Genomic DNA, 25,722 nt, shown 5'->3' with positions numbered 1-25,722 from the left:
CTCCCCCCCCCCCCCCCAAAAAAAAAAAAAACAAACCCAAAATGAAGGGTTGAAAGGCGCTGTGACGGCGACCCTCTGCAGCATGTGCCCCCCCCTCCCAGCACCATCAGGATGATGGGCATCAGTGTTGGGCTCGGCCTCTGCCCCAGCACCGCTGCGGACCCCCGGTGCCCTGGGCAGGGGGGGGGCACGGCCCGGCTTCTCCCGCTCCTATGTAAAAAGCTTTGGCAAAAAAGATACAATCTAAAGAGCTATTAAACTACATTCTCCTGCTCGGCTGTTGGGTAAACACAACTCCTCGGTGTCTTTGGCTGAAGTTTTAAAAAAAATTTCGAAGCTGAAAAGCTTTTTTTTGTTTGGTTTTTTTTTTATAGAAATAGATTTTTTCTTTACAAAAAAAAAAATCAAAGCATCTTTTAGCATTTTTAATATATATATATATATATAAAATTCCTGCTATAGAAAACAAAACAAAAAAAACCCCATCCTTGGTTTTTGGTATCACTTTTTTAAGGAAAAAAAAATTTCTTTTGCTTTGGGAAAAAAAAAAAACTAGCTCGAGACGGCCAGCGAACACAGGAATGGTGCCACGGAGTTACATGATGCTGCAGTTTTGCACAGCCTGACCCTGGGAGGAAAAAAGAAAAAGAAGAAAATTAAAAATAACCCCGTGTTACCACCCGTTTGCTTTGGCTGTGAAGGAGGCAGCGATGTCCAAGCGGGACCCTCTGGATGCCCCCGGTGCCCGACCACGTGTGCCCCTGGCTCTCAGCCACCCTTGGCATATAACAAATACCCCTTGGCTGGGATATTTATAGCCCTGAAGTCACAGAAATTTGAGAATTAGGGTAATAATATTGACTAATACTGAGGGTATTAATATTCGAGCGCTGAAATATTCCTGTTCCCAGCAGGAATAACCCTTGGCGGCGGTGGAACGTGGAGGGGGAGGGATGCTCCGGGGCTGCCGAGGTGGCTGAGCGTGGATGGGGTGGGGAGACCCTACGGCCACGTCCTTTTCCAGTCCCTCTCAGATTCCAGAGAGGCTTGTGCAAGCCCAAAAGTGGCTAGGGAAGGAGGAAAAGTGGAGAGGAGAAGAGGAAGGAGGAGGAGGGTCCCCCACTGCATTGAGAGGGGCTGATGGAGGGACAGGGAGGAGACCCGGCAGCACGGGGGGAGCTGGACCCGGGCTCTGGCACCGGCACTGACCTGCCTACGGGGGCTGGAGTTCCCCAGGAGGTACCTCCTGGTCACCAGGCCCTCCCCGAGGTCGATGCCCGAGTCGCCGATGCTGCGGTAGCTGCGGGTGACGGTCACGCTGGAGGTGGAGGAGCCCGAGGACACGGTGTTGATTCCCGGGTTCTGGCCGCCCGGCTTCTCGGCCGGCTGGCCACACGTGCCACAGACCACCGTGCGCGAGCGCAGGTTGTATTCGCCGGGGTCCCCAGAGCCACTGCAGCTACCCTAGATTGGGGAGGGGGACAGACAAAACAACCTTGAGCACCCGCCCAAGCACCTTCTGCCCTGAGCACCCTGCCCTGAGGACTGCAGCGGCACCCATGTCACCCTGGTCAGTCTTCAAAGAGGGTCCATACTCCACCCATCCCCTCCATCACGTGGTTTAAAAATATAATAATAATAATAAAATAAAATTATTAGTATTATTATTACTACCATTATTACTGTTACTACTACTACTCTTATTTTTCTTCTTCTTCCTCTTGTTCTTATTTATATTGATATCTATATTGATATCTATTGATATTGATATTCCCAGATTTCTGGGGCTGGCACACTGCAGATGGATGAATCGTCCCTGCTGCCCCGTCCTCACACCTCGGGCTCTCAGCACCCAGGAGACATCCCAACCCTGCTTCTCTTGTGCTTATCCAAGAGCATCCTCTTCCTCGCTGCCTGGGAGAGCACGAGCCCACTGCTTTCCAATGGGAAATTTGCTCTTGGAAAGGATTCAGGCCTCGGATAAAAGGGCAGCACATCCAGGGCTCCTCTGTCCAGGGATGATCAATACTCATCTCATCACGGCTCTCCAGATCCAGAGAACTCCAAGGAAAGCGGATGATGGATGCCCCATCCTGCTCCTGTCACAGAGCCCGGGGCAGCGGCACCCGGCGGGTTTTTGGCCGGTGCAGATGAAGAACGTGGCGGGGACGGCATCTCTGTGAGCACGATTCCCACGGGCACCTCCCGGGCAAGAGACACCCCTCCCCACGGGCCGGGGGCTCCTGGGCTGCAGCCAGGGGTGTTTGCTTTGATACGGGGAGAAGGGGCTGCAGCTCTGCTCCGGGCACACTGCCTGCTCCCTGCCTGCTCCTTGCCTGCTGCCTGCTCCCTGCCTGCTGCCTGCTGCCTGCTCCCTGCCTGCTGTCTGCTCCCTGCCCGCTGCCTGTTCCCTGCCTGCTGCCTGCTCCCTGCCTGCTGCCTGCTGCCTGCTCCCTGCCTGCTGTCTGCTCCCTGTCCGCTGCCTGTTCCCTGCCCGCTGTCTGTTCCCTGCCTGCTGCCTGCTCCTTGCCTGCTGCCTGTTCCCTGCCTGCTCCCTGCTGCCTGCTCCCTGCCTGCTGTCTGCTCCCTGCCTGCTGCCTGCTCCTTGTCCACTGCCTGCTCCCTGCTGCCTACTCCCTGCCCATTGCCTACTCCCTGCCTGCTCCCTGCTCCCTGCCTGCTCCCTGCCTGTTCCCTGCCCACTGCCCACTCTCTGCCCGCTGCTCTTCCTGGTGCACATTCCAGCTCCGTGAGGGGAGCGATGGGCTGAGAGAAGGACAAAGTCACCTCTGGATCTTTTCCAGCCCCTGGCGAAGCGGAGAGGATGGAGCAGCTGCTGCCGAGGAGCGTCATCGATCACCCTCTCACCGCCCTCCCACCACCTCCCAGCGATGGAGGTACCAGCTCAGCCTCCCTCCCTCCTCCTCCGGCCCTTTTCACAGGGGGGGGTCAAGGTCGCCCAGGTTGGAGATGATTTCAGCAAGGTCTCTAGAGCTCTTTTGGCGAGCAGTGACCTTCTCCAGGTGCCAGTGCTCTGTTGGCTTCTCCCGTGTGGTTGTTTCCACAGCAGCCTCCCAACTGCCTTCTCCCACGAGGCCTGATCCTGGGTGATGCTGAGCTGCCCCCCAACCCTGACTGGGACCGGACCTGAGTCCCACCAGCGTCCCTGTGACAGACTCCTTGGGATCTGGACATCCCCGGACATCCCCAGCGTGGTACTCACGTGGTGATGGCGGTGGTGGATGTCATCCTCGTCCTCATCCTCATCTTCGTCGTTGATGATCACGGTGCGGACCAGTTTCCGCATGGCCACCTCCTGCGGGGGACAGGGAAGGAGTTGGGGGGGTTCGGTGCCTGCCCACCCCCCCGCACCTCGGCCCGGTGCTGCCGTGGGGCTCTCACCTCCCCGTTGGAGTTGATGAGGGCAGTGCGCAGGCTGTCCCCAGAGCCCCAGCTGCTCTGGGCTTTCCACACCACGTTGCTGGGGGGGCTATGGGTCGCTCCGGCCCCCGAGGCCCAGATCTAGGGAGAAAAGCACAGAGAAAAGTGACGTTTTGGGTCTGCACAGCCCAGACCCCGGGGATGTGGGTCTGTCCCCCAAAAAAGCCACGTGCCCTGGCTCCAACCACCCAAAGTCACCAATCAGTGACCACCAGCTGGGTTTAGGATCCTACTGGATCCTTCACTGGGCCAAGACTCACCGTGACCACCTGGCCAGCCTTCAGGGTGAACTTTGGGGGGAAGCGGTAGGTGATGGGGGGATCATCTCCGTTCTGCCTCTTGATCTGCCAGTTCCCCATCGCCTGGTCCTGCGAGAGAGAGAGAGCAGCAACCCTGAGATCCCCCAGTTCCTCCCCAGCTCCTCCTGGTTCACCTCCTGCCTGTGGCTGAACCCCCAGGGAGCCTCCCTGAAGGCAAACTCACCTCGTTGGACTTGTTCCTGAGACGGACGAACCTGCCCTCCAAGTCCACCTCCTCCACGCCGACGCGGCCGCTGGTCCTGGCGTGGTGGGAGAAGCTGGTCCGACTCTCGCTGTCCTCCAGCTTCCTCTTCTTGGAGGAGCCTGGGGTGGACAAGTGGCTACGGGAGGCCCCCCCTTTGTGGGAGGAAGGGCTGGGGGACAACCTCAGCCTGGGCAGGAGGAGAAGGTGAGATGGAGTCAGTGAGGACACTCAGCTGGGACCCCCGTAGCCCACCGGGCGCAGCGCCCCGTGCTCACCGCTCCTCCTCGCCCTCCAGCAGCTTGCGGTAGGCGTTGATCTCCATGTCCAGAGCCAGCTTGATGTCCAGCAGCTCCTGGTACTCATCCAGCTGCTGCTGCATGCGTGCCCGCATCTCCGCCATCTCCCGCTCCTTGTCGGAGAGCAGGCGCCGGTTGGTCTCGCGTTCCCTGGCCAGAATGTCCTCCAAGTCGTGTAGCTTCGCCTCCTTGGCGGCCAACTGCGTGGAGAGGGAAGGTGAGGGGGGCTGCTCCACCTGGGGAGGGGACCGTCCCTGGGACGGAATGGGGGGACATCCCCCAGCCTCACCTGCTTCTGCAGCTGACTGACTTCGGAGGAGAGGTTGTCGATGCGGATGCGGGTTTGCTGCAGCTCCTCGTGGGCAGCACCCACCATGTTGCTGTTCCTCTCAGCCGACTGCTTGGCGTTCTCCAGCTGGAGGATGAGATGGGGAGGTCAGCATCCCCAGCACCCTCTGCCCACCGGGTGGGGAGAGGAAGGTCGGGTGGGTGCTACTCACCTTCGCCCCGTAGGTCTTCTCCAGTTCGTCCTTGTAAAGCCTGATCTGGGCTTCGTGCTGGCTCCGCAGCTCCTGCAGGGCTTCAGAGAGCTTGCTCTCAAACTCCCGCTGCCGCCCATTGTCGATCTCCACCAGCCGGGTCTCGTGGCGGCGTTTAGTCTCTCGCAGCTCCTGGGGACAGGCCAGGGGACACGGTGTCACCTCGGGGTGGGATTGGCTTGGGGACAGGGACACAACACACAGGGGGTGTTATCCCAAGGGAGCCCGGCACTGCACATGGCTCCTCACCTCGCTGTAAATGTTCTTCTGGAATTCGAGCTCTTCTTTCAGCGTCTGCAGCCGGTTCTCGGCATCCACGCGGCGCAGCATCTCATCCTGCAGCTGCTTCTTGGCTTCGCTCAAGGCACTTTCCAGCTGTGGGGAATTCATAGAACCATAGAATGGTTTGGGTGGGAAGGGACCGTGAAGATCATCTCATTCCATCCCCCCTGCCCTGGGCAGGGACACCTCCCACCAGCCCAGGTTGCTCCAAGCCCCCTCCAACCTGGCCTTGAACCCCTCCAGGGATGGGGCAGCCACAGCTTCTCTGGGCAACCTGGGCCAGGCTCTCACCACCCTCACAGCAAAGAACTTCTGCCCCACATCTCTTCTGAGATCTCACCCTTCCCCCTCGTCCCATCGCTCCCCTCCCTCATCAAGAGTCCCCCCCAGCTTTTCTGGAGCCCCTTTAGGGACTGGAAGGGGCTCAAAGGTCTCCCTGGAGCCTTCTCTTCTCCAGGCTGAGCAACTAATTGAGAAGGACTGTCACAGGCCGGGGACCGTCCAGGCACAGCCCCTGGCCAGTGTCCCACCACCCAGCCGTGCCCCCCGGGGGTCCCCGGGGCAGTTGGGGACAGGATTGCCACCGCTCACCTTCGCCACCTGCGCCCTCAGGTCCCGCACTTCAGACTCCAGGTTCCTCTTCTCTCCCAGGGCCGTGGAGAGCGCGGCCTCCTTGGAGTTAAGCAGAGCCTCCACGTCCTTGAGGCGCGCCTGGGCCGTCAGCAGGTCCCCTTCCTTCTTGGCATTCCTGTGAGGCAGCGATGGCACAGGGGTGAGTGGCACCGGTGGAAAACCACGCATGGCACCCCGCACCCCCGCCCCAGGCACAGCGAGCATCACCTCCCACCCTCCTCACCTCCACCCCACCCCATCACCCCCAGAAGAGCTGCAGGATTGTACCCACCACCCACCCGCCAAAGGGACTGGCATCTCCCAGCCACCCGGCTTGTCTGGCACCGGTTTGGACACTGGGAAGCAGAAAGGGTTGGGAAAAACTGGGGGAGCAAGAGGTGTCTCGGGGATGGAACACCCCCATGGAGTACAGGCACCCCAGCCCCGCTGCACCCACTAGAGGTCAGTGCCGACCGGCACAGCGCCGCGTGGTACGGCACGGTGTGGTGTGGCACAGTGTAGTGTGACACGGTGTGGCATGGCATGGCATGGCACAGCACAGTGTAGTACGGCACGGTGTGGTGTGGCACAGTGTAGTGTGACACGGCGTGGCATGGCATGGCACAGCACAGTGTGGTACGGCACGGTGTGGTGTGGCATGGTGTGGTGTGGCACACTACACTGTGCCACGCCGTGGCACGGCACAGCACGGCAAAGTGCAGTGTGGTACGGCACGGTGTGGTGTGGTGTGGCACAGTGTGGTGTGACACGGCGTGGCACGGCACGGCACAGCACAGTGTGGTACGGCACGGTGTGGTGTGGCACGGTGTGGTGTGGCACAGTGTAGTGTGACACGGTGTGGCATGGCATGGCATGGCACAGCACAGCACAGTGTAGTACAGCACGGTGTGGTGTGGCACAGTGTAGTGTGACACGGCGTGGCATGGCACAGCACAGCACAGCACAGTGTGGTACGGCACGGTGTGGTGTGGCACAGTGTAGTGTGACACGGCGTGGCATGGCATGGCACGGCACAGCACAGTGTGGTACGGCACGGTGTGGTGTGGCATGGTGTGGTGTGGCACAGCGTAGTGTGACACGGCGTGGCATGGCACAGCACGGCAAAGTGCAGTGTGGTATGGCCCAGCACAGTGTGGCACAGTGCAGAATGGCACGGCACAGTGCAGTGTGGTGTGACGCAGTGCAGCGTGGCATGGCCTGGCACTGCATGGTGTGGTGTGGCACGGAGCAGGGTGGCATGGCACAGCGTGGTGTGGTGTGACATGGTGCAGGGTGGCATGGCACAGCATGGTATGACACGGCGTGGTGTGGCATGGCACTGCATGGTGTGGTGTGACATGGTGCGACACAGCATGGAACAGCCCGGTGTGGGATGACATGGTGCAGGGTGGCATGGCATGGTGCACCATGGCATGGCATGGCACAGCACAGCATGGTGTGGTGTGGCACAGAGCAGGGTGGCATGGCACTGCGTGGTGTGGCACAGTGTGGCATGGCATGGCACGGCACAGCACGGTGTGACACGGTGTGGTGTAGCATGGCACTGCGTTGTGTGGTGTGACACAGTGCAGCGTGGCATGGCACAGCATGACATGATGTGGCACAGTGCAGCATGGCATGGCACAGCATGGTGTGGTGTGATACGGTGCAGGGTGGCATGGCAAGAGTGTGTGTGACATGGCATGGCACCGCGTGATGTGGTGTGACACAGTGCAGGGTGGCATGGCATGGCACAGCGTGGTGTGACACGGTGGAGGGTGGCATGGCACAGCATGGTGTGGTGTGATACGGTGCAGGGTGGCATGGCAAGAGTGTGTGTGACATGGCATGGCACCGCGTGATGTGGTGTGACACAGTGCAGGGTGGCATGGCATGGCATGGCGTGGCACAGTGGGGTGTGACATGGTGCAGGGTGGCATGGCATGGCATGGCATGGCATGGCATGGCACAGCGTGGTGTGACACAGTGCAGGGTGGCATGGCATGGCATGGCACAGTGGGGTGTGACATGGTGCAGGGTGGCATGGCATGGCATGGCACAGCGTGGTGTGACACAGTGGAGGGTGGCATGGCACAGAGTGGTGTGGGGTGACACGGTGCAGGGTGGCATGGCAGAGTGTAGTGTGGTGTGACACAGTGCAGGGTGGCATGGCATGGCATGGCGTGGCACAGTGGGGTGTGACATGGTGCAGGGTGGCATGGCATGGCACTGCGTGGTGTGGTGTGACACAGTGCAGGGTGGCATGGCATGGCATGGCATGGCATGGCGTGGCATAGTGTGGTGTGACACGGTGGAGGGTGGCATGGCACAGTGTGGTGTGGGGTGACACGGTGCAGGGTGGCATGGCAGAGTGTAGTGTGGTGTGACACAGTGCAGGGTGGCATGGCATGGCATGGCGTGGCACAGTGTGGTGTGACATGGTGCAGGGTGGCATGGCATGGCACTGCGTGGTGTGGTGTGACACAGTGCAGGGTGGCATGGCATGGCATGGCATGGCGTGGCATAGTGTGGTGTGACACGGTGGAGGGTGGCATGGCACAGTGTGGTGTGGGGTGACACGGTGCAGGGTGGCCCGGCACAGCAGACGGGTGTCCCGGTGCCCAGCACTGCTGTGCACTCTCAGAGCCCCCCCACCATCCCCTCCGTGCCCCCCCTCGCTTTTTCAGCCCCCCGGCAGCGGGTCAAGGCAGCACCCGGGACACGCCGTTGGGCGCCTGGGGAACCTGATCCCACCGCACCACCAAAACGCCACCTGACGCTATTTCGGTAGGCCCTATAAAAAGAACAGACCCCACGCTCCATCTGCGGCCCCCAGCGGCCACCGGCACTGGGCTGGCTTGCCCTGGCTCCTGACAGAGATGATCACCCCATTTCCTCCCTGGAAACGGGGTGCGGGATGTGCCCAGGCGCCGGCGCCGGCTGCGGTGCCCCCTCGGCCGTGGGCGAGCGTTGGCCGTGGGCCGGCGCGGGGTGCGCATTCCTGGTGTGCTGAGCAGGCACCCGCGCCATGAGATCATGGGTTAAAAACATACCAGGGAGGGGCCGGTGGCAGCGACGGGGCTGAGCCTGCCCCAGCTGCAGGATCGGGCCCCGGGGCAGGATGGGGAGATGCCGAGGAGGGGGATGGACTCCTCTCCTCCTGCCCACGGGGACCGGGGCGAGCAGGGACCGGCGTCCCCAGACTTGCACATACTTGGGGAGTGGGAGTTTTCCCGCATTTCTTTCCGCTTTCTGACCCCAGCCGGCCCGGAGAAGCCGTTCCGAGATGTTCGCATGCCGTACCCCATGAACCCCCTTTCGTGGGGAGCCCTGGTCCCGCGTGCCGGAGCCCGTGCCGGAGCCGGCCGCCCCAGCGCCACGCCGGCGGGTCCCAATCCTTTCATGCCAGTGACTCATAGGACAAAAATGCCATCTGGGAGCGGATCCGCAGCCTCCCCGGCTCATTGCAGGCAGCGTTCGAGGCTGAGTTTTCCCATCTGGCAGTGGCTCGCCCTCGCAGCCAGCGTGGCCACCCCGGCACCGCCGGCAGGGTCTAATCCTGCTGTCCCTCATGGAGGTAACACCAGCGCTGAGCTCTGGGAAGAGCCTGCCCTCGGCGTTTCGCTTCTTTATCGGCTGCAGGGACTTGGGTACAGGTGGGAGTCACCGGCTCTTTGGGATGGGGGCTTGTGGCACGTGCAGCTCCAGGCACATCCTGGAGCCTCCGACGGCTCTTTAGGGGACACCGGTACCATCCATACGTGAAATACGGAGGGGAAAATGCTGAGACCAGATGGTTGCACTTGTGTCCCCGCAGTGGTGACAGATTTGCCCTCTCCAGGGGACTGGAGGGACCCAGAGCTCAGGGTAAAACGCATCAATGGCTAGAAAGCCCCATGGTAAATCCCAGAATTGAGGACAAATCCCTTTTTCCTTAGAAGCCTCCTGTGCCCAGCTGTGGTTGTGCCGGGGAGGAGCAGAGCCGGGAGCTCGGCGCTCACCGTCAGGGCTGAGTTTGGGAGGTTTTGCAGGAAGGAGAGGGATGAGACAAATCCCTGCCCCAACCTTTCCTCCGGTGACTCCGGGGGTTTGCGTGACACGGCTCTGGCTCTGGGACCTGAGCATCTCCCCCGTCTTCCTTCAAAGCCCAGCCCTGACTCGGAACGCAGCAGCCTCCAGACCAGGTTCCAGCACGTCCTGTGTCCTCTCCTGCGCTGGGACCCCCGCACCCACCGCTCCACGTGAGCCCTGGTGCTTCCCAGCCCAGCCCAGCCAGGGTTTGGATCTTCCCTTCGCCTCCCGGTGGGTCCTGCTTTTATTTCCCCGCAGCCTCCCAGGCTCCAGCTGGCGCTGGGCTAAAAATAAAAACTTTGATGGCAGCTGCGTCGCTCCCACTTCCCTCGGCCACGGGACGAAGAGGGACCCTCCTCCTCCTCCCCGGAGGCTTTCACCGGTCTCCCCATCCTCCCTGCTACAGCCTAAAAGATCCCAAATCCTCCGGCAGCCAAAAGGGAAGCCGAGATCCACCCCGAAGGGCCGCGGGCAGGGGACAGGGGCTCAGCGTCCCGCAGGATTTGATCCCCTGCGCTGGGGGAGTCGGGTGTAAAAACAAGCATTTATCGAAGCCAAGAGGAGAAAACACAACGGAGGCACCAAATCCTCAAGAAACAAACTTCTCAAGAGAAAAGATGGAGGGAAAAAGGGGCCTCAAGACGTTTTATTTTTAGCTTTTAAAAGCAGGAAGGAGGAAAAAAAAAAAAAAAAAAAAAAAGAAAATTGCAGCTGAGCTGCCAGAAAATCCAAATGTTAATGGAAAGTTGGACCTGCTCTGACTGTGCTCAGCACAGACACAGACACAGGCAGGAGCCCGCAGAGCTGACGCGATGGCTTCAGAAAGGGCCAGGGCTGAAGAACCTCGGGGCGAACGGTCCCCTGCAGAAGGATCGGGGACAGTGCCCACGATCTGCCAGTGCTCCCCTTTGCTCTGCCCCAAAATCCCAGCCCAGAAACCTGGCAGATCTGGGCTCTCCCTCTGGAAAAGCCATGGGAGCCGATGGGAGATGAGCTTTGGGCCGGCAGGAGGGTGCCAACCCTCCCCCAGAAGCCAGAGCCCACTCGGTGCATTTTAGGAAACACCCTTTGGTTTCACCCTAATCCCCACGAGCCGTCTCTGAAGCACGAGTGGGACGGAGCCAGTGGGAGAAATGGGCGTTCTCCTCCTTCCCTGTCCCCACCCCAGAGAAGGTGCCAGGCCAGGGCAGCTCACACGCTCACGCCCCATCTCTAAATCTTTCTAAATTTTGTCACACGTCTGCAAATCCCCGGGGACGGCGGGTTTCCTCCTGACCTCGCTGCCAGGGAGCCAGGCGACACCCCAGCCCCCTCCCCTGCAGCCCCGGGGAAATTCTACCCCAGAAAAGGCTCGATGACATATTTACAGCTTGGGAAACTGAGGCAAGAGAGGCATCAAGCAGGTTTGTGATGGATCTGATCGCTGGGAGAACCCAGAAAACCTGCTCTGCCCCACCTTGGGCTTGCACTGCTCTGTGCTGTGCCGCCTCCAGCACCAGGGATCGGTCCCAGGGATCACTCCCCCATCCCAGGGATCATTCCTCCATGCCAGGGATCAATCCCCCATTCCAGGGATTATTCCCCTTATCCCAGAGATTGCTTCCCTATCCCAGGGATCATTTCCCCATCCCCATGATTGTTTCCCCATCCCAGGGATTGTTCCCCCCATCCCAGAGATCACTCCTCCATCCCAGGGATTGTTCCCCCCCATCCCAGAGATCACTCCTCCATCCCAGGAATCTCTCCCCCATCCCAGGAATCGCTCCTTCTATGAGGGGAATTGTTCCCCCATCCCAGAAATCGCTCCCCCATCCCAGGGATCATTCCCCCATCCCAGGGATCGCTCCCCCATCCCAGGGATCGCTCCTTCTAGGAGGGGTATCATTTCCCCACCCCAGGAATTGCTCCCCCATCCCAGAGATAGCTCCCTCATCCCAGGGGTCACTTGTCCATCCCAGGGATCGCTCGCCCATCCAGGGCCTGGAGCCCCCCAGGACAAGCTGCAGGGACAGCGTGAGGAAAGGCGGTCTCGGGAAAGCCTCGGCGGTGGGGCAATGGGAATGTGGCAAAGCAGCTTCTCCCAGCTCCTGACTCATCTGTGCCGCTGCGCCTTTGCCAAATCACCAGGATAAACACCGGCCGGTCTCCTAGCAGGGAGCTGTAAATAGCCAGCGCGATGTATAGCGAGGACAACATCTGCACGGCACCGGCATCCTGTTCGGCACCAAAACCCCGGCCAAACGGCAGCCAGGGGATGCCAGCACCGGCGGGGTTCAAGGATACAGGGAAAGGGCCCCCACCCTCCAGCCTCAGCTCTGCCAAAGCCCCCTCCCGCTGCCAGGGCCGGTGCCAGCCGTGCCGCACGCTCCTGGCACGCTCATCCCTGGCTTTGTTCGGCGGAGTGAGAGCAGCCTGTTGGCATCACTAAAGAGCTGGACTTCCCCCCCCTCTCTTGGAATTGGGATCTGGCCTTTTCCTTGTGTCCCGAAAATGAACCAAAACCGCTGCTTCGTTGGGTTGGGAAAAGAGCATTTTGCTGGGATGCAGACGGAGCCTCAGCCTGGGGTTCCCCAAATCTCAGTCACTCCCCTCCCTCTGCAAACCCGAGCACCAGGAGCCTCTCCGGGAGCCACGGGCACAAACAAAGTCCCGGACCCCATCGCAGCCGATACCTCCAGGAATCAGCCACAAATCCACCCCAGAGGAAGCCTTTCAGGGCTTTTCTCCCCCGAACGGAGCAAACGCCCTGCACCCACACAGCCTCGTCCCTCGTCACGGGGCAAAGCAATTAAGCTTCATCAGCACCCCAACAAATTGATGCACGTGACCACGGCGGGGACCGACGGGCTCCCACCCCCCTCGCTACCTAAAAATGTGATTTTAGAGAATGAATAGTACCCCCGAGCCGGCTGGGGAGCCCCCGTGTCACTCGCTCCCCGTCCCGGGCCGTCACGCCAGCGCTGGTGACTCATCCCGGCAGCTCAAAATGGAAATCCCAAGTCACCAACTGACGCTGCTGTTTGGGCTGAGTCCCCCCCCCCGCCCCGGTAACAGGAGGGCTCCCTGGTTTTGAAGGGTGGATGGTGTTACCAGAGGGGTTTTAGAGCTGGAAAAGGAGGTTTTGCCGGCTCCTGGGGGGCAGTCAATAGGGGAATGGATGGGACTTGGCTTTCTGCTGCCCACACTGTGCTTTTGGGGGCCCCAGGTGAGGTTTTTATCAGGCAGAAATCCATGTGTTTGCACAGAGAAGGGGCCGGATTCATTCTCCCAGCCCCAGCGGGGAGCAGGCAGAACAACTTCCCACCGGGTCCAACGGTGCCTTGATGCCTCTGAACCCCCCCTTGCTGCCCCTGAACCCCCCTCACTGCCCCTGAACCCCCCTCACTGCCCCTGAACCCCCCTCGCTGCCTCTGAACCCCCCCTTGCTGCCCCTGAACCCCCCTCGCTGCCTCTGAACCCCCCCTTGCTGCCCCTGAACCCCCCTCTTGATGTCCCTGAACCCCTGTCACTGCCTCTGAACCCCCCTCACTGCCTCTGAACCCCCCTTGCCGCCCCTGAACCCCCCTTGCTGCCTCTGAACCCCCCCTTGCTGCCCCTGAACCCCTCTCGCTGCCCCTGAACCCCCCTCGCTGCCTCTGAACCCCCCTCGCTGCCTCTGAACACCGCCTCGCTGCCCCTGAACCCCCCTTGCTGCCCCTGAACCCCCCCTTGCTGCCCCTGAACCCCCCTCTTGATGTCCCTGAACCCCGTCACTGCCTCTGAACCCCCCTCACTGCCTCTGAACCCCCCTCTTGATGCCCCTGAACCCCCCTCGCTGCCTCTGAACCCCCTTTTCAGAGCTGCCTTTAACTTTTCCAGGGTGCAGGAAGCCACAGGAGATGGATGCAAAGAGGATGCAAAGAGCTGGGAAGGAACAAGTGAGCATCGGCCGCTGGAAGCCACCAGTGCCAGGAGCACACGGACCCCGGCACCGCTCCTGGCCAAGCCTCGGGGACGAGAGCAAATCGAGGGCAGAATTAACCTATTTTCCCTATTTTCCCCTTCGCCACCAAACCCCTGGATACCTGGAACAGGCAGAGACCCAGCCCCCCAGGCTGGGATTACATGCAAAGTGCCACCAGTTGAAACTTGATTTAATGAAACTGGTCCAACCCCGGGTTTGTCCCCAGAACTGGGCAATTTTGGCCACTCGGCGTGCAGGAAAAAACCCGGCCGGCGGTTTTGTCTCTGCAGATCCCGAGGGAATTGGCTGAGCCTGGGCTTTCCAGAGGGAGGGCTGCTTCCTCGCTTGTAAAAACTGCATTTTCCATTGAAACAAAATAAAATAAAATAAAATCCCCAAAGACTTTAAAAACCTGACTATCTCAACTGCTCGGAAAACCACAATTAAACACCGGTCAATCCCCACTCGCCAGCCCGGACCCAGGACTGACGAACGCACCAGCTTGGCTTTTGTTGGCTTCCCAGAGAGTTTTGAATGAGGTTATCTCAACATCGCTCGGTGGCCTGGACCTAAACCATCTTAAATCGAGATTAAAGCAATGAATTAAAGTCCTTCATCAGGAAAAAGGAACTCTCTAAAAAAAGGACTGGAATTGTGCTGGAAAGAAAAGTTTTTTAGCCTTAGCTCAAATATGGGAATATCCCACCTTCCACCTTGCTCGCTTTTGGAGAACAAGGTTTCAGCAGAAGAGGCACAAGAAGAAAGTTTGTTCTTCCAATCCAGAATTTACTAACAATTTGTAGCGTTGTACATAATATAAAGGCCTGTTTAAAGCTTAACCCTGCATCCTGCGTAATTCTGCCTCCGGGAAGAGGCGAGAACAAGGAAATTCCAAGTTTTCGCTGCCACACTGTGAACATTCACGACGGTGACAGGTAGAGGGTTGTGTCTTTAATAGAATGGACAAATATTCATAGAATGGACAAATATTCACGCAACAACTACATTTTGGACCGAATTAAATTTAAGGGATTTTGCTCAGTCTTGACCGCCTTACTCCGACACAGCAAATCCCAGTTTTTGCAATAATTGGGTTAAAACTTAATGGGAAAGTTTTGTCTGTGTTTTGTTTTTTTTTTTTTTTTCCCCCACCTAAAACAACCCTTAGTGTTGCACCTCCACAGAAATCCCAAAACATGAGATTTACTTCAATAGACCCTTCTCCTGATGAATGAGAAAGGCAAAGCCCATAAACCACCGCCTTAAAGGATGAAAATTAAGTGCAGGCTCCCAGTGTTTCCCTGGGGGATTTGACGGGGCGGGGAGGGGGGGAGGTTTTACAAATGTAGTTAAAAACAGGGAGCTGAGTCACTCGGATTAATAACGTCTTCGGGACGGGGAGCGTTGGGGTGGGGGGGGGGGGAAGAACAGCCATAAGCTCGTGTTTCGCTGGGACCTGGCAGCGGGAGAGGGAGGAACAGGGATGCAAATCCCAGCCCCCGGGAGCAGGGAAACGCGTGGCCACCATGCAAATCTGGTGGCCGCCTCCTTTCCCTCTGCACACACGGGCGAGCTGAGGGCGTCTCTGAATGCAAAGTTGGCAGCTCCTAAACGGGGCGATGGAAAGCAAAGAGGAGGTTGCTCTGCTCATGGGGACATCACCGTGCCCCAGCCGGGGGGAACTGCTGGGAACAGGGTCCCTGGGCAAGAGGGGACAAGGCAGAGAGGACCCAAGAGAGGGAAAACAGGGAGCAAGCTCCAATTTTCCTTTTTCCTCTGCAGCAGCAGCGGTTCACCCCACTGAGAAGCTCAAAATGAGCTGGCAATGTGCACTGGTGCCATGGTTTGGGAAGCGATGGTATCCAGAGGGAGCGGACAGGCTGGAGAGATGGGACCGTGCCAACCTCATGAGCTTCAACCAGGTCAAGTGCAGGGTCCTGAACCTGGGTTGGGGCAACCCCAAGCCCAAATCCAGGCTGGGGATGGAGGTATGGAGAGCAGCTTTGAGGAGAAGGACTTGGGGGTGCTGGGGGGTGAGAAGCTCCACACACCCTGGCACCGTGCGCTGGCAGCCCAGCAAGCCCCCTGCCCCCTGGGCTGCATCCCCAGGGCGAGGGGGGGGGGATTCTGCCCCTCTGCTCCGCTCTGGGGAGACACCCCCCCCCACCCAGTGCTGCCTCCAGCTCTGGGGCCTCAGCACAGGAGAGACATGGACCTGTTGGAGCGGGGCCAGAGGAGGCCCCGGAGATGCTGGGAGGGCTGGAGCCCCTCTGCTGGGAGGGGGGGCTGAGAGAGTTGGGGGGGTTCAGCCTGGAGAAGAGAAGGCTCCGGGGAGACCTTGGAGCCCCTTCCAGTCCCTAAAGGGGCTCCAGGAAAGCTGGGGAGGGACTCTTGATGAGGGAGGGGAGCCATAGGATGAGGGGGAAGGGTTTTAAGCTGAAAGAGGAGAGATTTAGATTAGATATTGGGAAGAAGTTCTTTGCTGTGAGGGTGGTGAGAGCCTGGCCCAGGTTGCCCAGAGAAGCTGTGGCTGCCCCATCCCTGGAGGGGTTCAAGGCCAGGTTGGAGGGGGCTTGGAGCAACCTGGTCTGGTGGGAGGTGTCCCTGCCCAGGGCAGGGAGGGGGGACTGGATGGGCTTTAATGTCCCTTCCACCCCAAACCATTCTATGGTTCTATGGTTCCCTAAATCCGGGTACGCAAAGCTTCCGTCCCACACAATTTGCTTATGAAACAAAGCAAGGGATTGTTGGATCCAGCTGTCACCCGTCTTCCTGAGAACAGAAAGGGTTTTCTCTCCCGGCCGGCAGAGCGCAGATAAGGGCAGGCGAGGTGTTTACTCTGCCACAAGGTCTGTTTGCCCGCAGCGGCTGTACGGGCTGTGCCGGAGCCACCCTGTTTGCCCGCTTCAGCCTCCGGCCGTGAGTCACCGTCTCCGTCAGGATGGCTGCCGGGATGGCTCCGGACGTGGATACCGTTGGGAAAAGGGCAGCTCGGCGTGAGGAGATGCGGGGGTGAGGATGAGCATGGTGTTTCGCTGCGCTCTGCCATGCGCGGGTGGTCCCGGCACCCCTCTGCCCGCTCTGTGCCAGGGAGAAGCCCGGACCCTCTCGGTGTGTGTGCGGGGAATAACCACCTCCCCTCCAGCCAGGGCTGCGGCCGTGGCGTCCCCAGAAAGTGCGATTTAGCCCCAACTGCAAACGGGGCCACTGCAAGAGGCTTCACCCTCCCCGTTACCTCCCTCCTGCTCAGCCCCCTGTGCCCACGAGTCGGTGGCCGGTGGCTTTTTGCACCGGAGCGACAGAACTGAGGCAATAAAGCAGCACTAATTGCTATTTGGGATGCGCGGGCTGAGGGTTTGCTTCCCTGCCCTGCAAACGGGGGCTCTGGGTGCATCCCACCCTGCCAAAGCACGATGCCAAGGAGCCAAATCTGCTCCCTGCAGTGCTCTGCTTCCTCCCCCCCCCAGCCCCAGCCCATGGCACGAAGGCTCCGTGTTGGAAAACTCCCCCTAATTTCTCCTTGGGCTGTGGGGAGATGACGGGTGCCCTGCAGGCGGGGGGGGGGAATCCTCGCACCCCACAGATGCTGCCGGGGAGCAGGTTATCCCCAAGCACCCGTCATGCCAGGAAGGAAGGGGCGGGTGAGCGTGACTCTGGAGAGTGGGGGGGCAGGGGGACCCGCCAAAGCGTGGCCCTGGTGGCCACCACACCCTGCTCCAGCCTCAGGACGTGCCACTAAACGTGACTCATCTCCCCGCTCCTGCCCCGGTGCCGGGCTCCAACCCTCCTTCTGCCCCTCTGCAACCTCCCTCCCTGTCCCCACGGAGGGCGACAGGCATTAAAAGCCCCTCGGAGGTTCTATTGCCACCATTCGTGTCCTGCTTCACCACTGGGCTGGATCCAGAGCCCTCCCCAAAGCCAACAGCGAGACCAGAGCTCTGCTTGGCCACTGTATTGCAAGGAGAGGGGGACAAGCGGCTCTTCCCAGTGGGGACTGGGAGCTTCAATGGGGCAACCGGCCACCCCCAGTGCTGGAAAACAGACGGGTGCCCGTGAGCACTGGGGCCAAGTCTCCTTCGGGCTCCCACCCCTTCAAGACCCACATGTTACACATCCGTGTCAAGAGCTTGGCCTTCTTTGGGGGGGCTCACATGACTCAGAGCTGGGGTTTTAATGGAGAAAACGGGTCCCTAAACTGTTGTTAATTAAAACCCCAACAAATTGGTGCTGTCGAGGCACCGGGGCAGGGAGACGTTGAGCTTCGCTGAGCCGGGGGGCACCAAGGGCGGCCGGAGGAGGCAGCTGCTGAAGGCAGGAGCTGGAGCAAGTGGCTGGAGGTGGCTCCTGCCCAAGAGGGTTGAGAGACCCCGGCGATCGCAACCCCCCCCCTCCAGGTGCTTCTGCGCCGCTCGCAGCCCCGACGCAAAAAATTCAAAAGCTTCGGAAGAGCTTTTTTTGCGCCCGGCCCTGGCTCCACCACCTCTTTGTAGGGACACCCCGCCAACGCCTGCAAGCCCGTAATTACACGGGGTAAAGTACGGGCAGTGGGGCACCCCCCGCGCCCGCTCCCCGGGAACTTTGTCCCTGTTGCTATCGCACCTCCTGGCTCTAAACACGGGAAAAGGGGCAATAAAGCATCATGGTTGGCAACGCCTCGGAGGATAAGCCCGCTCACAGGCGCCTTCGCCTTCACCTTGGAGAGGAAATTGGTTTACGACTGACAACAGGCGCTGCTGACTCAGCGTCGCCGGGGAGCAGAGGGATCCTAACCCCGGTCGGGTTTTGTGGCATCTCCGCGGGCTCGCTCTGATGCGCCTCATTAACCAACTTCCACTCCCTTTGGCTCACCTTAGTACCCACAGCCCCACACCGCGCTGTGGGGTGTGCAAGTGTGTTGCGACACCCTTCACACCCCAAAACGGGGTTTTTTTTCCACCGGGGCCGGGGGCCGGGCTGCGGCGCGGGGGTCTCGGTGAGGGGCTGCAGCTGCCACCGCAGCCGGGGGAGCGGGGACCGTGCCAGCCCCCGGCAGTTGTTCAGCTTCACACTGGGGCTATTCAGCCCTCGGTGGTGGGGGGTGGTGGTGATGGAGGGAGCGGAGGCAGGTGGGGACCCAGCCCCGACACCCCGGTGAGGGGCTGCGGGGGACCGATGGCAGCTGCGGGCAGAAACGGCACCAGCCTCGGCTGTTTGGGAACGTGCCGAGCCCATTGCAGAGAAGGAACCTCAGGAAACGGCCTCTCAAAGGGAGCAGGACGGGGAAACGGGTAACGTGGCCGGCAGCAGGACAGCGGGAGGCGATTCCCAGCCCTACTCTGGGGAAGCCCATCCCGAACCCGCTGGGTTGGTGCTTCCCAGGGAACTCCTCCATGCCAGCCCTAATTTTGGCCAGGGAAAAAGCTCCGGTGGCTTCCTCCTACCCCGGCTGCCAGCAGCGGGGAAGGAAACGGCAGCTCCCAAAGGGCACGGATTTAGCAAAATAAGGAGCTGGCACCAATTAGGGGTGCCCCACCCCGGCCGCGTCGCCCTCCCCACATGTCTCTGCCGAGCACCGTGCCGGGAAGGGCTCCCGCTTCTGCTGAGCTCCGAACTTAAGCGTTAATGGGATTCAGACAACCCCAGTGACGCACGCCAGGCTGGAAAAAAAGCACTTGTGGCAGCAAAGGCGGCCAGGGCAGGCTGGGACGTGCCGCGGTGGGCGCTGTACAGGGGGGGACGGACGCCTTCCCCCACCAAAATCAGCCCCCTTTCCCTTTGCAATCGCTCCTCTAACCCCCCACCTCTGAGGTTAAGGGCCAGGGTAGATCCTATTGTAATTAAAAAAAAATAAAAAATGTTTAAGGCAATGGGGTTTCCTCTCGTTCCCCTCATCCCTGGGAAAAGCGAGGGGGTGACAGGAGTGTCTGGAAGACACCGGTGACCACAGCCAGCGATGGGAGCAGGGACACAGAGCCTTTTCCTGCTTGGGGAGCTGGGAAAAAGGGGGGGGCTGGCTGTTTGCACAGACAAGAAATACCCCCCCAGCAACAGCTAATGAAAGCCTCAGCCTCAAAGCAATGGGGCTTTTGCCACAGAGCCTTTCAGCCCTGCAGGGAGAGCAGGGGTTCCCAGCCATCCCGAGCCGCTGGCTGAGGATGTCAGGGATAAATAAATCTATCCAGAGCGCTGGAGATGCATTGACGACGTTTTTAAGAGGGTCCTCGAGGGACATGGGGGGTCCTGGATGAGCCCCGGCTCCACATCGCCCACTCCCCTAGAGCATCCCCCAGCTGCACAAGCTGTTCTTTGTTTGCTCCGAAAGGGCAAAGCCTCCTCCGAGCCAAACCGTTCCTTCCCTGGCAGGGTTTCTAGGAGGCAAAGGGGGGGGGAAAAAGCCCAGGAGCCTGAGGTTTCTCCCCCACGCAAAATGTTCCAGCACAAACACATTGCTGCTAAAGGCGGCACAGAGGCAGCACCCAGCCCTGCGGCGGGGAGGCTTTTTTATTTTTTTATTTTTTTTTTACAATAAACGGGTGCCCGATTACCTGCTCCTTCCCAGAAGGTCATCACTGAACCCAGCACGGGGCAAGATCCACCTGGGATGGGGAAGGGCTGTGGGGTTCACCCTAGACTTCCTTGGCACCCTCGCCGTTGCCTCCTTTGCTCTGCCCTCGAACGAGCTACCCCCCCACCCCTGCCCCCCCGCCACAACCACCTTTGGAAAACAGGAGATTTTTCCTCATTAGGGCCAGAGATGAGATCTAGGCCTAGGGAGGAAGAGGCGCTGCCAAGGCACTGGCTTAATCGGGTTAGGGGCTGCAATTCAGGAAGCCATCGCTCATCAGCCACGCTGCTAACGAGGGCTCGGTTCCTGTTTCGGAGGAGGGAGCCGGCCGCAGCACAGCCCACAGGAACGGGGCATCGGGAACCCCCCCCGGTGCTCCTCACTTGGGGATGGAGGTGCCCCAGGGCCGTATCCATATCCCCCTGGGCCCCCAAATTGGGGCTTGCGCTGACAAAACCCCTCTGCCTCCAGGAGCTGGGATGAGGTGAACCCTTGGTGCAGCAAGGCAAGGGCTGCGGCTCCTGCTCTCGCCCCGTGAGCCAGGAGCCAGCTCGTGGCGAGGGGGCGATGGGCAGGACCGGGGCGCAGAGCAGCCCGGTGCCCTCCAAAACCACCCGCCTGCCCCTCCTCGGGGACGGCAGGCCGGGGACAACTGGGATGGGGACATTTTGGGCTGGTCCTGGCTCTCCCCACGCTCTGGGAGGGGACGATGCCGGGTGCTTGCCAGCACCCCTGAGTCACCAGCCACCCTCACTGCACCCTCTGCTTCGCTTCAAACATGGCTCTGGCACGGCCAGTGGCCGCACGGCACCAGGGAGCCCACAGGGAAGCCCAGGGGACGGGGACACGGGTGGCACAGCGCCAGGCAGCGGTCCCTTGTCCGGGGGCACAGCCAGCACCAGGGGTGAGGATGATGGTGGGACGAGGTGGGTGCTTTGGGAAACCCTTCCTGGACTGGCACCAAGAGCCAAACGGGCAGCGGGAAGGGTTCAGGTGGACGGGAAGGAATGGGGACAGAGGGGTGACAGGAGGCACAGAGCGGGCAGCCTGTGCCGCCTTTGGCGGCTCGCACACCAGAAGCTGGCGAGACTGGTCTGTTTGCACACCCTGTACCCCTCTTCCCCCACCCCAGATGGGGCACCCAACACCTTCGCATCCAGGGGAGGTCCAGCATCAGTGCGGGGGACCGTGCCCACACCCAGACACGCCGTGTCCCGACACCCCCAGCCCTCCCTTCTGCGCAGGGGAGACAACCCCCGCGGCGGGCAGCGGCGATGCTGCAGCTGCTGATAACGCAGCCCCGGAGCCGCCTGCCCCATAGCAGATACCCAGCGCTTCCCCCGGGGCTGGCGGGCAGAGAGAGGCGAACAGAGGGCTGGCGAGTTATTTATTAGCCAAGGAAAGCGACGCTGCAGCCAGGTCAGCGGAACTGCCCGGGACAAGGGGCTGACCCAGGGAGGGCAGGCAGAGCCGGCAGGATCATGGAATGGTTTGAATTGGAAGGGACCTCGCAGATCATCTAGTTCCAACCCCCCTGCCCTGGGCAGGGACACCTCCCACCAGACCAGGTTGCTCCAAGTCCCCTCCAACCTGGCCTTGAACCCCTCCAGGGATGGGGCAGCCATCGGTACCGAGAGTGGCACACGGGTCCTTCCCGAGCCCGTGACATCTGCAGGCTTCGGCTCACGGTTGCCCCATTCCCGAAAAATTCAGGGCACACCAGCTAAACCCAGCCCTAGGAGCCACACTGCAGCTTGGCAGCCACTTTGTGCCCCCCCTGAGCAGCTGTGCCACATTGAGGGGGTCCCCAGCGAGACGAGAGGAGCCGCAGCCCCTTTACCAGGATTTTGGGGGCTGGAAAGCAGCCCCGCCACCGCCGCCCAAGGAAGCGGGGACACGCCAGAGGCAGGAATGAATAGCAGCGGCTTCCCCCGGCAGAGCCGCTCTTCCACCTCGCACACCGTGACTCAGAGACGACTCATCACATCGAAAAAACCTCTCTCCAGAAACCCTGCTCGCCGCCCGCCCTCCAAAAAAAACCACCCGAAACCTGCCCTCAGACCGAGTGCTGCTCTTTGGGAATCCCCTCGGGTCGAAGCACGTTTTCAGGGGGCTCTGTCAGCTTTAGGGAATAAACCCAGCGAGCGCAGGGAAAAGTTCAACACGTATTTTTTACGGCGGCCGCTCTGCAGCGCGGGCGGCTCCGGGCTGAGCACACAGCTCTCCGCCAGGGACGAAGGCCGGGCATTTTTTCCGGCCCTCGAAAGATCGCGGCCAAGATAATTCTGGGTTTGCATAAGGCAGCAAAAGCCTCCAGACAGCTCAGCCCCCGGGTCGCGCCAGCTCCTGGGGATCTGCCTCGCAGCGCGCGGGACGGGCAGAGCCGCCTTATCTCCGGACAGAGCCGCGGCAGAGCACGGGAAATAGAAAGCTAAATATAAAACACCCCCCGGCTTTCAATGACAGCTGTAAAAGGCCGCACGTTCACTCCCTTCCCAGCAGATAGAATATTTATGGCATCTTCTGAGGATGTTAATTTTAGCCTCATTTGGTACCAGCTCGAAACCAGGTGTCCGGAATAAAAGGCAAAAGCTCAAACGGAGGAAGAGGGGGTTGTCCCACCCGGACCCTGCCCCGAGCCAAAGCTGATGACGGAAAGGGACCGTCCGTGGAGCGGGGACGCCGGGAGCCGAGCACGACAGGGCTGCGGTCCCAGTGCCGCATGGGCTGGCAGAGCCCCGGGGAAGCCCGGTGGCCCGTCCCTGCCCACCCAATGCTGTGACAGCGGCCACGGAGCCCCGTGCAGGGACCTGCGTCCTCAGGGGACCCACGCTGGGCATCTGCCACCCTCCCCAGGAGACACCCGACAGCGGCAGGGCGGTGGCAACGAGGTGGGCATTTCTGATGTCAGGAAGGGAAAGAGATAAACCTGATGGGAAGGGGCTGGGGGGCGTTTGAGCCTCAAAACAGACCCGGAGCACGTCACCCAGAGGCAGCCCATGGGACAGGGATGCAGGCGCTGCCCGGGCATCGCTTGTCCCAAACCAGGGGATGCCGCAGAGCGGGAACAGCTCGGCACAGGGAGGGTTAAGGCAAACAAAACCCAAGCAGGTTCTTTAACGGGTGCCAAAGACAGCAGAGAAAAATAGGACGAGCAGGCGAGATCTGTGGGCAGGACAGAGCCAGCTGGCTGGCACCGCTTCCCGCTCTGCGCCGGAGCGCTCGGGAATTGCTCCAGGATGACGAAGGCGGAGGGGCTGCCATCCCTGGGGCGCACAGACCCTCCCCAGGAGCCTGGGGCACATCCCCTCAGTCCCGAGCATCCGCAGCACTGCTCCCCGATCCCCCCCTCCAAGGGCATCCCGGCCAAAGATGGCGCTTGAAGGGAGAGCAGGAATGCCGGGAGAGCTTCCCTCCTCTCTCGGTCCCCACCATGAACACTCCTGCCCCAGCCGGGTCACGGGTTTCCCTTCTCCCTGCCTCCTCCAGGTCACTCCTTCCTCCCTCCCGGCTCCCTGCCAAGCATGACGACAGTGACCGTCCCGCCACGGTGTCCCCCCCCCGCCACCGTCCCCGGGGCACTCACCGGGCTTTCAGCTCCTTGTGCTCCTCCCGGACTTTGCTGAGCTCCAGCTGCAGCCGGGCTCTCTCCTTGGCTACCGAATCCAAGGTCTTGCGGGCATCCGCCAGCTCCGACTCGTAGGCAGCCTTGATGCCCGAGACCTCCCGGCTCACCACCTCCTCGGACTCGGTGATGCGGAGCCGCAGGCCGGCGTTCTCCAGCTCCAGCGAGCGCACCTTGTCGATGTAGACGGCCAAGCGGTCATTGAGCTCCTGCAGGTCCTCCTTCTCCTGCAGGCGAGTGATGCGGGTGGGGGACAAGGGGGTCCCCGAAGCCCCGCTGCGGGTGCTCCTCTTCTGGGCTGGCGTCGCCATGGGGTCGGGGGCGTCGAGGCGAAGGACAGGGCGCAGGTCACGGCTCGGCGTCCCTCGCCACCCACCCGGCTGTCTGGGCTGCTCCCGGTGCCGGGAGTGACTCGCTTATATCCCGGGCGGGAGGAGGAGCCGCCGGGAGGCGGCGGGTGGAGTCACCCCCGTCCTGGGAGGAGACAACCAGCCCCTGGCATCAGCCGAGGCCAGCGCCTGGGGACGGCCGGAGGAGCATCCCTGGGAAAAGGGGCCTTGGGAGGGAGGGTGACCAGCCCAGGGTGACCCCCTTGCAAACAACCCCGTGCCCTCCCCCCCCACCCCCCCTCTTTTTCTGCTGCAATTCCCCCGGCTGGGGCTGGGTTTCAGCCTGGGGGGGGGGGAATTAGCAAAGGGAAAGCGCGCCCTGAGAGGGGCTGTGGCAATGGGGTGCAGCCAGGCACCCCCAAGACCCCCCGGTCTGGGCACCCCCAGGACATGGCTGCCCCACGGGACAGGGGAGGTGGCATCTCAGCAGCGCTGGGGGGTCCTGGTGCGCCCCGAATGGGGAGTCCCAGGCTGCACAGGACCCTGGAGCACCCCAAACTCTGGGGACCCGCATACAGAGCCCCAGTCACTCACCACACCACTGCCCGGGACACCCCAGCCCCCCGAGGTGTGACAGACACAGAGTCCTGGGGCACCAAGAGGACACCCCAGCCTCCCCCTCCAGTTTACCCAGTTCTCCCAGCGCTGGCTGTCCCATTTCCTAGCTCCCCCCAGTACCAGCCCAGCCCAGTTTTACCCTCTCTCCCAGTTCCCAGTGCCAGCTGTGCTCAGTTTGTAACTCCCCCAATTCCGAGCCCAGCTGAGCCCAGTTTCCCTTCCCAGTTCCTTGCACCAGCTGTTTCCCATTGTCCCGCTTCCCAGCGCCAGCCATTCCCAGTCTTCCCATATCTCCAGTTCCCACCACGGGTGATTCCCAGTCCTCCCAGCTGCTGGCCAGCCCGGAGCGGGGTGCAGGGTGCCTCCCTCGAGGCGCTGCCGAGGCTTGGCTCAGCATCTCGTGACTGCCAGATCTGCCACATGCTTCCTGGCACCCCCCAAACGCTACCGCGGGGGGGGTTGTCCCCTCCTCAGACTTTGTTCCCCCTCACTTTGCACTCCAGAGCCAACCCCTCCTGCAGGGGAGAACTGGGAATGGCAAAGGGAGTGGGGAAACAGCCCCTTTGCACCCCAGAAAGGAGGTGCTGAGGTAGGACCTCGGTGGGTGGTGGTCACGGGGGCTCCAGCTTCCTCCCTTTGGGTGGCTCCCGCTTACAAAATCGGGCTCTGCAGTGAGGAAAGCTGGAATGGGAGCTGTGTCCCGTGGCTGGGAACACTGGGAATAGCCCGGGTGGTGGTGCCCACCCCAAAGCATGACCTGCCCCAGCGGATGGAGGGGTCCGGGGCTGGCCAGATGCTTGGCCAAAGCGCCGCTTCCCGAGCCATGGCCGGCCCAGCTCATCCTGCCCGGGCTGAGATCGAGCTCTATTCGTTTTTCCAGCTAATTGAAGAGCAGCAAAGCCCCAGGCAGGCAGGGAA

General features: G+C 60.9%; 1 protein-coding gene across 3 annotated transcripts; it reads right to left on the bottom strand.

The window, feature by feature from the left end:
• Nucleotides 1-418: 418 nt before the first annotated feature.
• On the bottom strand, nucleotides 419-24,168 carry LMNA (lamin A/C). 3 transcript variants are annotated; one of them, XM_074164459.1, is made up of 12 exons: nucleotides 23,819-24,168; nucleotides 5,654-5,810; nucleotides 5,030-5,155; nucleotides 4,742-4,912; nucleotides 4,531-4,656; nucleotides 4,221-4,441; nucleotides 3,925-4,132; nucleotides 3,702-3,809; nucleotides 3,403-3,522; nucleotides 3,224-3,316; nucleotides 1,210-1,464; nucleotides 419-628 (listed from the first exon to the last, which is right to left on the bottom strand). In XM_074164459.1, exons 1-12 carry the CDS (start codon nucleotides 24,166-24,168, stop codon nucleotides 596-598), a joined length of 1,968 nt encoding a protein of 655 aa, XP_074020560.1. In that variant the 3' UTR covers nucleotides 419-595. The 3 variants fall into 3 exon arrangements, with proteins under 3 accessions (XP_074020560.1, XP_074020561.1, XP_074020562.1); XM_074164460.1 differs by having other exon boundaries at nucleotides 596-622; XM_074164461.1 differs by lacking the exon at nucleotides 3,224-3,316 and having other exon boundaries at nucleotides 596-622.
• Nucleotides 24,169-25,722: the final 1,554 nt, after the last annotated feature.

This window comes from Numenius arquata, chromosome 27 (assembly GCF_964106895.1).
Source record: "Numenius arquata chromosome 27, bNumArq3.hap1.1, whole genome shotgun sequence".
NCBI lineage: Eukaryota > Metazoa > Chordata > Aves > Charadriiformes > Scolopacidae > Numenius > Numenius arquata.
The sequence above is the reverse complement of the archived record's forward strand: the minus strand, read 5'-3'. Positions and strand labels throughout refer to the sequence as shown.

Coding starts and splice junctions, on each gene's coding strand:
- LMNA (XM_074164459.1), bottom strand. CDS start 24,168: ATGGCGACGCCAGCCCAGAAGAGGAGCACCCGCAGCGGGGCTTCGGGG. Junction 5,811..23,818: donor CACAAGGAGCTGAAAGCCCG/GTGAGTGCCCCG, acceptor GCTGCCTCACAG/GAATGCCAAGAAGGAAGGGG. Junction 1,465..3,223: donor TCCACCACCGCCATCACCAC/GTGAGTACCACG, acceptor TCCCCAATCTAG/GGTAGCTGCAGTGGCTCTGG.